Source organism: Myotis myotis, unplaced genomic scaffold (genome assembly GCF_014108235.1).
Source record: "Myotis myotis isolate mMyoMyo1 unplaced genomic scaffold, mMyoMyo1.p scaffold_m19_p_4, whole genome shotgun sequence".
Lineage (NCBI taxonomy): Eukaryota > Metazoa > Chordata > Mammalia > Chiroptera > Vespertilionidae > Myotis > Myotis myotis.
The window spans coordinates 11,374,666-11,387,723 of NW_023416346.1; the positions used below are offsets into that span (position 1 = coordinate 11,374,666).

The 13,058-nt window shown below is 41.7% G+C and overlaps 1 protein-coding gene across 3 annotated transcripts in view; it reads left to right on the forward strand.

The window, feature by feature from the left end:
* Positions 1–884: 884 nt before the first annotated feature.
* GAB3 (GRB2 associated binding protein 3) overlaps positions 885–13,058 on the forward strand; it is an 80,085-nt gene continuing 67,911 nt past the window's right edge. For all 3 annotated transcript variants that reach the window (XM_036305962.1, XM_036305963.1, XM_036305964.1), the window contains exon 1: positions 885–986. In XM_036305962.1, coding sequence (XP_036161855.1) covers positions 915–986 — 72 coding nt within the window. In that variant the 5' untranslated portion in view covers positions 885–914. The remainder of the gene's footprint in view (positions 987–13,058) is intronic.

Below are 13,058 nucleotides of genomic sequence, written 5' to 3' on the forward strand. Positions count from 1 at the left end.
AGCCAAACCAGCTAGGGCAGGAATGCTTTCTAAAGTTTTCCCATCTGAATCTCTTAGGCAAGAAAGTTGGGGGGGGGGGGGTGTGTGTGTGTGTGTCAAAGGTTCTTTCTGAGTTTTTTTCTTTCTTTTGTCTTTTTTTTAAAAGTTCATTTTTGAATGTTGACAGTTTTACAGATGTCCCCTATTTCCTTCCCCCTCCCCCTCTACCCAGTCCCTGCCTCACCCCAGGCCTTCACCACACTATTGTCTGAGTCCAGGGGCTATGCATATATGCATACAAGTTCTTGGGTTAATCTCTTCCCGTCCCCCACACCCCACACCTCTCTTTAGGGTCCCTGTTTCCTGGTTGAGTCTTTTGTTTCTTAATAATCACCTTAAAATTAGTATCCCAAATTGCAACTTTTAAAGAACCCCTTTTCTGCAAACAAGTGGCTCAGGGAAGTCATTCACTGCCTAACTATATCCATGGCAGGTGCGAATCACAGGTTTAAGCTTTAGGGACTGCGAGGCCCCTGGACCAGCCCTTTTGACGTGACTGGTCACGGGTGGGCGCGAGGGCGCGGGGGACAGTTCCGCGCTGCGCTCTCTTTAGGTCGAGGGGCTCCTTTCGTGCGCTCTCTGGTGGTCCGGCCACAGGCCAGTCGCCTGGGCTCTTGCTCGAAGGGGCTCCCGGGGCTCTGCCGCCCGCTTCCCCCGCTGACTCGCGCCACGGGGGGTGGCGCCCGTCCCCGGGGGGGGGAAGGGGGGGCCGAGGGGGAGCGGCCGGAGGCGGGGGTCGCGGGGCCGCACGGGGCGGCGCTGGGCGGGCGGGCGGGCGCTGGGCCCGCCCCGTCGGAATCCCTGGCCCGACTTCCTCCTGCCGAGGGCGGCCGACCCAGCTGGAGGAAGGGGCGGCGGCGGCGGCGGCGGCCACGATGAGCGCAGGCGACGCTGTGTGCACCGGCTGGCTCGTCAAGTCGCCCCCCGAGAGGAAACTGCAGCGCTACGTGAGTAGGGGCGCCAGCCGCCCACCCTCCCGTCCTGGGGTCCCCGCCCGCGGGGTGGCCGCCGGGAGCCCCGGGCTTCTCTGCTCCCCGAACGCAGCCGCTCCCAGCTCTCGGGGCTGCAGGCGAGGCCGATCCACCGAAAGCGAAATCGCACGTCGAGCCAGTGTCCCAGCGGCGGGCAGGGGCCCGGGGACTCTCGCTCGCGGGGCCGGCTGCTCCGACCGCCGCTGACCCTAGAGGAGGAAGGCGGGTTGGGGCTGCAGCGCCGGGCGCCGGGCTCGGTGCACGAGCGGCCGGAGAGAGAGACATCGCGAAAGAGTGCCCTGTCCCCGGAGAGGGGTGGCCCCGAGTCCCATTGCCCGGCGAGGAGGACAGGGCAGGGGGTAGGGAGAAAGCAGCACAGCGGGACCGGGCCTGCATTCCACTTGGACCGTAAGGAGTGCTCTCCCTTGTAGTTGTCATCGGACACTCCTATCTGGAACCTTCCACGGAGTGTAACTCGTTTCTCATGCTGTCTCTTCTCAGCTTTTTCTTTATGCTGACACGTCGCTTTTTTCCCCCTAGTACTAGCAGGAACCATGGACTTCTGCTAGTGTGCAATAAGGGAAGGACACATCTCCCTATCAGCACATCTTCCTACATAGTCCATTACCATTTTAAATGCACTGCGCGAGGCTCAAACGTTCATTATCTCCATCAGCACCGTCTGCATAAGTAAAGTCTTAAAAACATCCCCCCTTCAAGACTTGATTGCTACTGAATGTTCTTCATCCATTAGGAAGAACCACTTCAGTCCTCAGGGAGTTGCATATAAATAGATACCAGGGCTGGCTTTTTTTAGGCTGGGAGTAGCCTGATGTATCCATCTTGTTCAGAATTCCCAATTTCTCTGTAACTCCGGAGCAGGGTGCTCGCAACACGCGCGCGCGCGCGGACACACACACACACACACACACACACACACACTCACACTCACACTCACACTCATGGCTGCTCCGCTCCCCAGCAGCCCACCCACAAATCTCTTGTGTATGGCATCCTCCCAAACTGGTGTCCGAGTTGCAGCCAAGTTCCCCCACTGTTTTCGTTGCTACATTTATGAGGCACATACTGTGTGGAAGTGGAGGAGGTGGGAACAGAAGAAAACTTGAAGCGGGTCTGTGTACTTCCAGAAGGCGCCCCGGCAGCCTTTCCTGGTCCTACTTAGGGGCCCCTTTCCCCACTGACCCTAGGCTAGACGGTATCCTTCTCTTCTGAGTCTTTGGGAAGGTGTTTTTTTTTTAATTGTTGTTGTTTGTTCTGCTGAGCAACAGTTGACGGGAATGTTGTTCTACTCAGCATGCAGATGCCACAGATCTGATGTATACATCCCGAGGTTTTTCAGCTGGACTCCCAGTGTGCCCCTTCATGATTCTTTTTTGCATCCCCAAGTCCGTAAACACAAGGTCCAATATTTCGCAGCCTCTGAATCACCCAGCTGCTTCCCTAAAAAACAGTGAAGCTGTTTTGCAGACTCATTGATATTCAAAGGAGGCAAGAGAAGAAAACCTGCACCCCGCGAGCCTTCTGGGCAGGTGAGGGTTTGTCACAGCGGGTGGTACCGGCCAGGCCGGCTCCCGGTGGTTTCCTGGTAGCCCTTTGGAATGGGAGACATTTTAAAGGTGTATTAGATGTTTTCAGAGTGTCTCCCATTCTTCAGCAGATGATGCAGAAAGATGGTGAACCTGGAGGGCGAAGTTTATGGAATATTTTTCCCCAGTCCTGTTTTGTATCTTGTCCTGTCCAAACTGGCTTAGGAAAGTTGATTAGTATTTCGTCAGCGTTGGGAAGGCGTGAGTGCATATACCTATTATCAGACGTGCTTCAGTCTTTTGGGGTGCAATGGAGGTGTGGCAAGTGCGGAACTTTGAACAGCTTGTAGGTATGTGTTTGCAGCATTGGGATGATGGGGTGGTGATAGAGGAGACTTAAGACACAAGAGCACCTAGATGTCGTCTCATCAATATTCAAAGACATAACCTTTGACATTTTAGCCCAGGCTTGGGGATTTCTTATTAGGGTCATAGCCTTAGTCCATGCTATTTTGTTGAAAGGTCTCTAGAACACCTCAGAAAGCCCCCTTCCTCTCATTTCTAAGTCCTGCAGGAACCCCTTGTTGCCACTAGATGGCGATCGTGTGTCAGTTCAACGGGGTTATTATTCACAGCCAACTTTAATTAAGATCTTGTCATGTCCTTTTAATTGAGTGCCAGCTCTGAGCCAGGCCCTGTATCACGGGCTGGAGATGCAGAGAAAGAAAAGACGTGCTCCCTGACCTCAATAACTCCACAATCTACCATTTGTACCACAATAACACAACAAAGTGAGTTGGTCGCACAACCAGGGCAGTAACTCGGTTCTTTGCACTGCCAGACCAACATGCAGCACGCCTGTAATGTTTGTTAAATTACAAATGGAAGCTGAGTCTGTTTTTAGTTAAGTCTTTCAGGCCAAGGTAAGCTTGTGTTTCATCCTCGACGCCGTGAGCCAAAGCAATCAAAGTTATTTCTATCACTGCTCTGTGAAAAGATAGTTGATTCTTTTCTTTTGTATTTCTTGTTTCACAAAATAATAGAGGAATATAGTCTTGTCAAAATGTAAACAATCTAGGACTAAATGGAGTCCCAAGTAAAAGGCCCTCTTTCATTTTCCTCCATATGCTACCTATTCTGTGCACCCCTCCTTATCCCGCTCCCTTCCCCAGGGATAACAACTGTTAGCAGTTTAGTGAGTATCATCCTAGAAAAATTTCTACAAAAGATATAATTTTCCTTTTTGCACAAGTGAGATCATGCTATAAAATTGTCCACCAATATTCTTTTTTCACAACAATCCTGGACATCTCCAGGTTAGAGTATTTGGATTTACTTCATTTTCTTACTAAACCAGGGCTTAACATTCCTTGTAATAGATGGAACATAATTGAACAATTTCTCTGTTGGTGAACGTTTGCCTTGCTTTATTTTCTCAATTTTAAAGAATGCTCACACAGCAATGATAATAAAATTATAATAACTGAAATTTATTGAATGCTTGTATGTGCCAGGCCCTATGCTAAGGACTTCACTTGTTTTATCTCAGTTAGTCTTCAAAGCAACACTTAGTGGCTATATAATTTGAAAATATTTTCTACCAGTCTACAGTTTGTTTTTTCATTCTATTTATTATATCTTTTCTAGAACAAAGATTTAAAAAGTTTGACTAAGTCCAATTTATCTAATGTACTTTTATGGATTTTGTTTTTAGTGTCAAATCTAAGAACTCTTTGCCTAGTCCTAGATCCTGAAGACATTCTCCTATGGTGTTTTTTTCCCCCTAAAAGTTTTTTTTTTTTTTTAATATATTTTATTGATTTTTTTTACAGAGAGGAAGGGAGAGAGATAGAGAGTTAGAAACATCGATGAGAGAGAAACATCAATCAGCTGCCTCCTGCACATCTCCCACTGGGGATATGCCCGCAACCCAGGTACATGCCCTTGACCGGAATCGAACCTGGGACCCTTCAGTCCGCAGGCCGACGCTCTATCCACTGAGCCAAACCGGTTTCAGCCCCCCTAAAAGTTTTATTTATTTAGTTAGTTATTTCTTCTTCTTTCTTCTTGTTAATCCTCTCTGAGGATATTTTTCCACTGATTTTTAGAGAGAGTGGAAGGGAGAAAGGGAGAGAGAGAGAAACATAGATTGGTTGCCTCCGGGGCTGGGGATTGAGCCTGCAACCTTGGTACATGCCTTGCACCAGAATCGAACCTGGGACCCTTCAGTCTGCAGGCCCATGCTCTATCCATTGAGCCAAACTGGCTAGGGCTAGTCCTGTTTTTTTAAAATCTGTATTGTTGAGAGTATTACGGATGTCCCCTCTTTCCCCTCCCATTGCCCCTCTCCATCTGGTTCCCACCCCAGGCCTTTGCCACCCTATTGTCTGTGTCTATGGGTAATGCATATATGCATATAAGTTCTTTGGTTAATCTCTTCCCATTCCCTTCCCCCCCTTAAAAGTTTTATAATGTTTTATATTTAGATCAGTGACCTATTTGAGTTAAATTTTGTAAAAGCTGTGAGGTTTATGTTGTTCATTTTCTTGTAAATCAATCTTATTTCTTCGATTACCATTTATTGAGTAGACCGTACTTTTGGAACTTTGTTAAAAAGAATGAATTGGTCATACTAATGTGGGTGTGTGTATTCTCTAGTCTGTTCCACTGATCTCTTCGTTCATTGATCTCATGACAATACCTTTATAATAAATCTTGAAACCAGGCAGTTTTAGCCCTCCAACTTTACTTTTGAAAGTTGTTTTAACTATTCTAGGTCCTTTGTCTTTTATATTAATTTTAGAATTAATTTATTGTGCTCACTTTGGCAGCATATACTAGAATTAGTTTATCAGTTGGTTTTTTATTTTCTAAAAAGACTAAATTTATTCAATAATCTTGTAAAAGTTGTGATCATAAGTACCCATCAGTATAAAAGTACAAAACAGATTTGTAAATTTCTAATCTATTAATACAGAGTTCACGACTACATACATACAGTACATCCTACAGGGGAAGAGAGGTAGAAGGGGGAAAAGAAGATTGGTTGAAGTCTAATAATAAATAAATACAGAAGTAGAGATGATCCAGATTATGTATATTTTACCACCAATACTACAGCCAAATTAAGAGAGAGAGAGGGAGAGAGAGCGAGAGAGAAGATAACTATTTCAAAATAACTCAGGAGGAAGATAATAATGGCTGGGACTCTTGTAATGCACCTTAAAGGTTGTGGAGGAGCCAACCCAACTCACTATTAGTCTGCATATAGTGGCTTGGAGTTTTATCAGGTGATTTTTGTATATTAACCTTGTATTCTGCAACCTTGCTAACTCACTAATTCTAGTAGCCTTGTTTACAGTTAGAACCTGTGGTACTGTCAGTGCTACATAGAAATGATGACAGCAGTCATCCTTTTTATCCTGATCTTACGGGGAAAGCATTCAGTCTTTCACTTTTTAAGTATGTTTTCTGTAGGCTATTTGAAGGTGCTTTTTATCAAGTTCCCTTGTATTGCTAGTTTGCTGAGACCTTTCAAAAAAAATCACGAATTGGATTTTGTTAAATACCTTTCTGCATCTATAAAAATACTGATATGCTTTTTTTTTGGTCTGTTACTATGGTGAATTATTCTGAAATTTGCATATTGAGCCAGCCTTGAACTTCTGGGATAAGCTTCACTGCGTTGTAATCTACTATCCTTTGCATGTACTCCTGGATTCAATTTGTTAATATTTTGCTGAGGACATTTGTGTCTTTGTTTATGAGGTATATTGGTCTGTGGTTTGCCTCTTTTGTGTTATCTTTGACTGATTTTGATATTAGCATAATGCTTGCCTCATAAAATGAATTGGGAAATGTTCCCACCTCTTCTATTTTCTGAAAGATACTGTGCAGAATTGGTATTCCTTCTTCCTTAAATGTTTGATAAAAGTCACCATTTTTAACAAATGGATTAGAAGTTTATTACAACAGAGCCTTTATTTTTAAATTTTTTCTTCAATATTATTTTTTAAAAATTGAATTTATTGGGGTGACATTGGTTCACAAAAAAATTCACCACTGAAACTATCTGGACCTGCACTTTTTTTGTGAGACAGTTACTAACTATAATCTCTATTTCTTTAACAGATATAGTGCTATTCAGGTTATGCATAGCTTATTTTTTAAAATGTATATATTTTAGCCCTAACCGGTTTGGCTCAGTGGATGGAGCGTTGGCCTGCAGACTGAAGGGTCCTGGGTTCGATTCCGGTCAAGGGCATGTGCCTTGGTTGAGGGCATGTCCCCAGTGGGGGGTGTGCAGGAGGCAGCTGATCGATGTTTCTCTCTCATTGATATTTCTGACTCTCTGTCTCTCTCCCTTCCTCTCTGTAAAAAATCAATAAAATATATTTTAAAAAATAAAAATGTATATATTTTCATATGTTTTTATTGATTTCAAAGAGAGTAAGGGAGAGGGAGAGAGAGATAGACACATCAATGATGAGAGAATCATCAGATTGGCTGCCTCCTGCACATCCCCTACTGGGGATTGACCCCCAAACCTGGGCATGTACCCTGACCTGGAATGAAAACATGACCTCCTGGTTTATGGGTCCATACTCAGCTTCTGAGTCACACCGGCCAGGCTATCCATAGCTTCTTGAGTGAGCTTTGGTAGTTTAGGTTTTTCAAAGATTTTCTCTAATTCAGTTCTTGCATTTATTGGCATAAAGATGTTTATTATATTCCCTTACTATTCTTTTAATGTCTGTAGGATCTGTGGTGATGCCTCCTCTTTCATTTCTGATACTGTAGTTTATTTCTTCTCTATTTTTTTTTTCTGATCAGTTTGGCTAGACCAGTGGTCAGCAAACTCATTAGTCAACAGAGCCAAATATCAACAGTACAACGATTGAAATTTCTTTTGAGAGCCAAATTTTTTAAACTTAAACTACATAGATAGGTACATTGTTATTAACTTAATTAGGATACTCCTCAGCTGGCCTTTGCTAAAAACGTCCTCAATCTGATTGAGGTACGTTCGCTGAGGTCGACCCCTTCCAACTCACCCATCCTCAACTCTCAACATTGCGTGCGCGCCTCCCCCGTGCTGTATCCCCCGGCCCAACTGCGTGCCTCTCCCTTAGCCGGACCGACGGACACCCCCCACTTCTTCTAATGCCACTTCTTCAAAATAGACTCGCCCAGGCCGAAAACCGACTTCTGCACATGGGCCACGAAGTTTCAATGGCACTGTACACGCGCACATGGTATTTTGTGGAAGAGCCACACTCAGGGGGCCAAAGAGCCGCATGTGGCTCTCGAGCCGCAGTTTGCCAACCACGGCTAGACTTTTTTTTTTTTAAATATATTTTATTGATTTTTTACAGAGAGGAAGGGAGAGAGATAGCCAGAAACATCGATGAGAGAGAAATATTGATCAGCAGCCTCCTGCACATCTCCCACTGGGGGTGTGCCCACAACCAAGGCACATGCCCTTGCCCGGAATCGAACCCGGGACCCTTCAGTCCGCAGGCCTACGCTCTATCCACTGAGCCAAACCGGTTTCGGCTGGGCTAGACTTTTATCAATTTCACTGATATTGTCTAAGAAACAGCCTTTGGCTTCATTGTTCTTCTCTATTGATTTTCTGCTTTAAATTTTATTGATTTCTCTCTCTCTCTCTCTCTCTCTCTCTCTCTATATATATATATATATATATAATATTTCTTTATGGATTTCAGAGAGGGAGAAGGAAAGAGAGGCAGAAACATCAATAATGAGAGAGAATCATTGATCGGCTGCCTCCTGCACGCCCCCTACTGGGGATCGAGCCCACAACCCAGGCATGTGCCCTTGCCTGTAATGGAACCTGGGACCCTTCAGTCCGCAGGCTGACAGCTCTATCCGCTGAGCCAAGGTGGCTAGGGCTGATTTAGCTCTTATCTGTACTATTTACTTTCTTGTGATTGCTTTGGGGTTAATTGTATCTCTTCTTTATCTAGTTTCTTTAGGTGGAAACTTCAATCACTGATTTGAGATCTTTCTTATTTTCCAACATAAGCATTTTTTTTTCCAGTATAAGCATTTACTACTATAAACTTCCTTCTAAGCCAGTGATGGCGAACCTTTTGAGCTCGGCGTGTCAGCATTTTGAAAAACCCTCACTTAACTCTGGTGCCATGTCACATACAGACATTCTTTGATATTTGCAACCATAGTAAAACAAAGATTTATCTTTTTGATATTTATTTTATATATTTAAATGCCATTTAACAAAGAAAAATCAACCCAAAAAATGAGTTCGCGTGTCAGAGGTGTCGTAGGTTCGCCATCACTGTTCTAAGCACTGCTTTAGGAGCAGCCCACAAAATTTCACATACTGATCTATTGTGTTTTCATTTTAATTCATTTAACATATTCTTTAATGTCCCTCTGAGATTTCCTGTTTGATCCAAGGATTGCTTAGAAGTATTTTAAATTTCCAAATATTGGGGGATTTTCTAGATTATCTTTCTGTTATTAATTTCTGGCTAAATTCCATTATGGTCTAAGGACAAACTGTGAGTTCTATTCTTTAAAATTTGTTAAGTTTATATTATGACCCACAGTCTGGTTTCATTTGGTGAATATTACATGTGTACTTGAAAGAAAATGTGTATTACTCTTGTTGGGTGGGATGACATTGGTTAACAATATTATATAGGTTTTAGGGGTATAATTCTATAATACATCATCTGTACATTGTACTGTATGTTCAGTACCCCAAGTCAAGTCTCCCATCACCATTGATACCCCCTTTACCCTCTCTTACCTCGCCCCACCCCTTCCCCTTTTTCACACAGCTCCCCTCTGACAGCTGTCCATCTATTCACTATTCTCTGTATCTATGAATCTGTTTCTATTTTGTTTGTTGGTTTATTTTGTTCATTAGATTCAACATATAAGTGAAATCATATGGTATTTGTCTTTCTCTGACTGGCTTATTTCATTTAGCACAATACCCTCCAGACCCATCCATGCTGTTGCAAAGGTAAGAAAGATGTCCTTCGTTTTTGCAGTGAGTAATGTTCCATTATGTAAATGTACCATAGCTTTTTCCCCCACTCATCTACTGATGGGCACTTGGGCTGTTTCCAGATCTTGGCTATTGTAAATACCACCGCAATGAACATAGGGGTGCATATATTCTTTTGAATTAGTGTTTTGTGTTTCTTCGGATATATTCCCAGAAATGGAATCACTGAGTCATCATGTAGTTCCATTTTTAATTTTTTGAGGAAACTCCATACTGCTTTCCTCAGTGCCTGCACCAGTCTGTATTCTCATTAGCAGTGCACGAGGGTTCCCTTTTCTCCACATCCTCGCCAACACTTGTTATTTGTTGATTTGTTGATGACAGCTATTCTGACAGGTGTGAGATGATATCTTATTGTGGTTTAATTTGGGTTTCTCTGATGATGAGTGACATTGAGCATCTTTTCATACACCAAACTGAAAAGTTTTTGCACAGCAAAGGAAACCATCAACAAAATGAAAAGACACAGGGCACTGAATGGGAGAACATATTTGCCAATGATAGTGTTGATTAGTTCTTTTCTATCCTCACTATTTTTTCTGCTTATTTTTATTATCAATTACTGAGAGAGGAGTGTGAAAGTTTCCCCCTATAACTATGGACTTGTGCATTTCTCCTTTCGGTTCTATTTGGATTTGCATCATGTATTTTGATGCTCTGTTGTTAGTTGAAGATTATTTAGAATTATTATGTTTTCTCGAATAATAGACTTTTTCATTATTTAATGTTTGTATTCATCCCTGATGCTGTGTGCTGGCATGGTATACCTTTTTTCATTCCTTTACTTCTAACTTAGATGTGTCTTCATATTTATTGATTTATTTTTAAATATTTTATTGATTTTCCACAGAGAGGAAGGGAGAGAGATAGAGAGTTAGAAACATCGATGAGAGAGAAACATCGATCAGCTGCCTCCTGCACACCCCCCACTGGGGATGTGCCCGCAACCAAGGCACATGCCCTTGACTGGAATCGTACCTGGGACCCCTCAGTCCGCAGGCTGACTCTATCCACTGAGCCAAACCGGTCAGGGCTATTTAATGTGAGTTTCTTATACACAGCATATAGTTGGGTCTTGCTTTCTTATGCAATTCTACCCTCTTTATTTTAATTGTTTTATTAATTCATTCACATAAAATGTGATTTTGAAATGTTTAAATTAAAATCTATCGTGCTAGCTGTTTTCTATTTGTTTTATCTGTTCTTTGTTTCTTTTATTCTCTATTTCTACCTCGTCAGGTTAATTAAGCCTTTTTTATTATACTATTTTGTCTCTACTATTAATTATCAAACACAACCTGTAAAATTTTTAGTAGTTGCCCTGGAGTGTAAAATATACATTGTGAATTAATTGGAGTCTTCCTTTAAATAATATGCCACTTAATGGGCAGTGTGAGGACCTTATAACAGTACATTTCCAATTCTATCCTTATATTCTTTGGGCTATTATTGTCATGTTTTTTTATTTTTACATATGCTATAAACACAATAGATTGCTATTCATTTTGCTTTATTTTTTTAAAGAAATATATTTTATTGATTTTTTACAGAGAGGAAGGGAGAGAGATAGAGTTAGAAACATCGATGAGAGAGGAACATCGATCAGCTGCCTCCTGCACATCTCCCACTGGGGATGTGCCCGCAACCCAGGTACATGCCCTTGACCAGAATCGAACCTGGGACCTTTCAGTCCGCAGGCCGACGCTCTATCCACTGAGCCAAACCGGTTTCGGCTCATTTTGCTTTAGACAATTATTTATCTTTTTAAGCAATTAAAAATAAGGAAAAGTCAAATTTGCTTTCCTTTGTTTATTCTATTTCTAGCATTCTTTTTTTGTAGGTTCAAGTTTCTGTCTGGTGTCATATTCCTTCTGCCTAAAGAACTTCCTCTAATATTTCATGTGGTTTATATCTGCTGGCAAAGAATATTCTTAGTATTATGGTTTGTCTGAGAATTATCCCTGTTTTGAAAAATATTTTCACTGGGCATAAAATTCTGGGTTGACTTTTTTTCCTTTCAGCACCTTAAAGATGTCACTCTTGTCTTCTGTTTTCTGTATAGGATATGGGCTGTTTGTCAAAGTTTCTTTCTCAAAGTCTGCATGCCCTTCAACTTTAGGTTTTCCTTTTGTATTTTCAATCTACCATCTTGCTAGTTGTCTCATTTATTCTTTCTTTAGTTTTTCCTCTTTTCTGTCCTGTTTTGGATTACTAAAATTTTGTAATTCCATTTTATCTTCTATATTGGCTATACCTTTTTTTTTTTTATAGTGGTTGTGTTAGAAGATTGGTATATTCAGTGATGGCGAACCTATGACACGCGTGTCAGAGGTGACACGCGAACTCATTTTTTTGGTTGGTTTTTCTTTGTTAAATGGCATTTAAATATATAAAATAAATATCAAAAGTATAAGTCTTTGTTTTACTATGGTTGCAAATATCAAAAAATTTCTATATGTGACACAGCACCAGAGTTAAGTTAGGGTTTTTCAAAATGCTGACACGCCGAGCTCAAAAGGTTCACCATCACTGGTATATGTCTTTAGCTGTTTATAGTTTACCTTAAAGTAACAGTTTACTTTCAACTGGCAAGGATGATAGTACATCTTTAGATCTTGCCTCAGGACTTTGAAAAGTCTGCGGCTCTCTGCCATAATCTAGTCTTTGAATATTTTATAAAATTCACCTATGAAGCCATCCGGTAGAGGGCTTTTGTTGTGAGTTTTTATTTTTATTTTTTACTACTGCTTCAATTTCACTAGTTGTAATCTGTCTATTCAGATTCTCTGATTCTTCCTGATTCAGTTTTGGAACATTGTATGATTCTAGGAATTTATCCATTTTGTCCAGATTGTCCAATTTGTTGCTATATACTAGTAGTTGCTTTTCATGTTTTCTTACACTCCTTTGTATTTCTTTGGTGTCAGTTGCTACTTCTCCTGTTTCATTTCTGATTTTATTTATTGGGGTCCTCTTTCTCTTTTTTTTGGTGAGTCTGCTTAAAGGTTTGTTAATCTTGTTTATCTTTTTATTTTTTTAAAATACATTTTATTGATTTTTTACAGAGAGGAAGGGAGAGGGAGAGAGAGTCAGAAACATCGATTAGAGAGAAACATTGATCAGCTGCCTCCTGTACACTCCCCACTGGGGATGTGCCTGCAACCAAGGTACATGCCCCTTGACCGGAATCGAACCTGGGACCCTTCAGTCCGCAGGCCGACACTCTATCCACTGAGCCAAACCAACTAGGGCAATTGCTTATCTTTTTAAAGAACCAGCTCTTGGTTTCATTGATCTTTTGTATTTTTTTTTTAGAACCTATTTTGTTATTTTTGCTCTAATTTTTATTATTTCCTTTCTTCTACTCACTTTGGGTTTTGTTTGTTCTTTTTCTATTTCCTTTAAGTGTAAGGTTAGATTGTTTGAGATTTTTCTTGT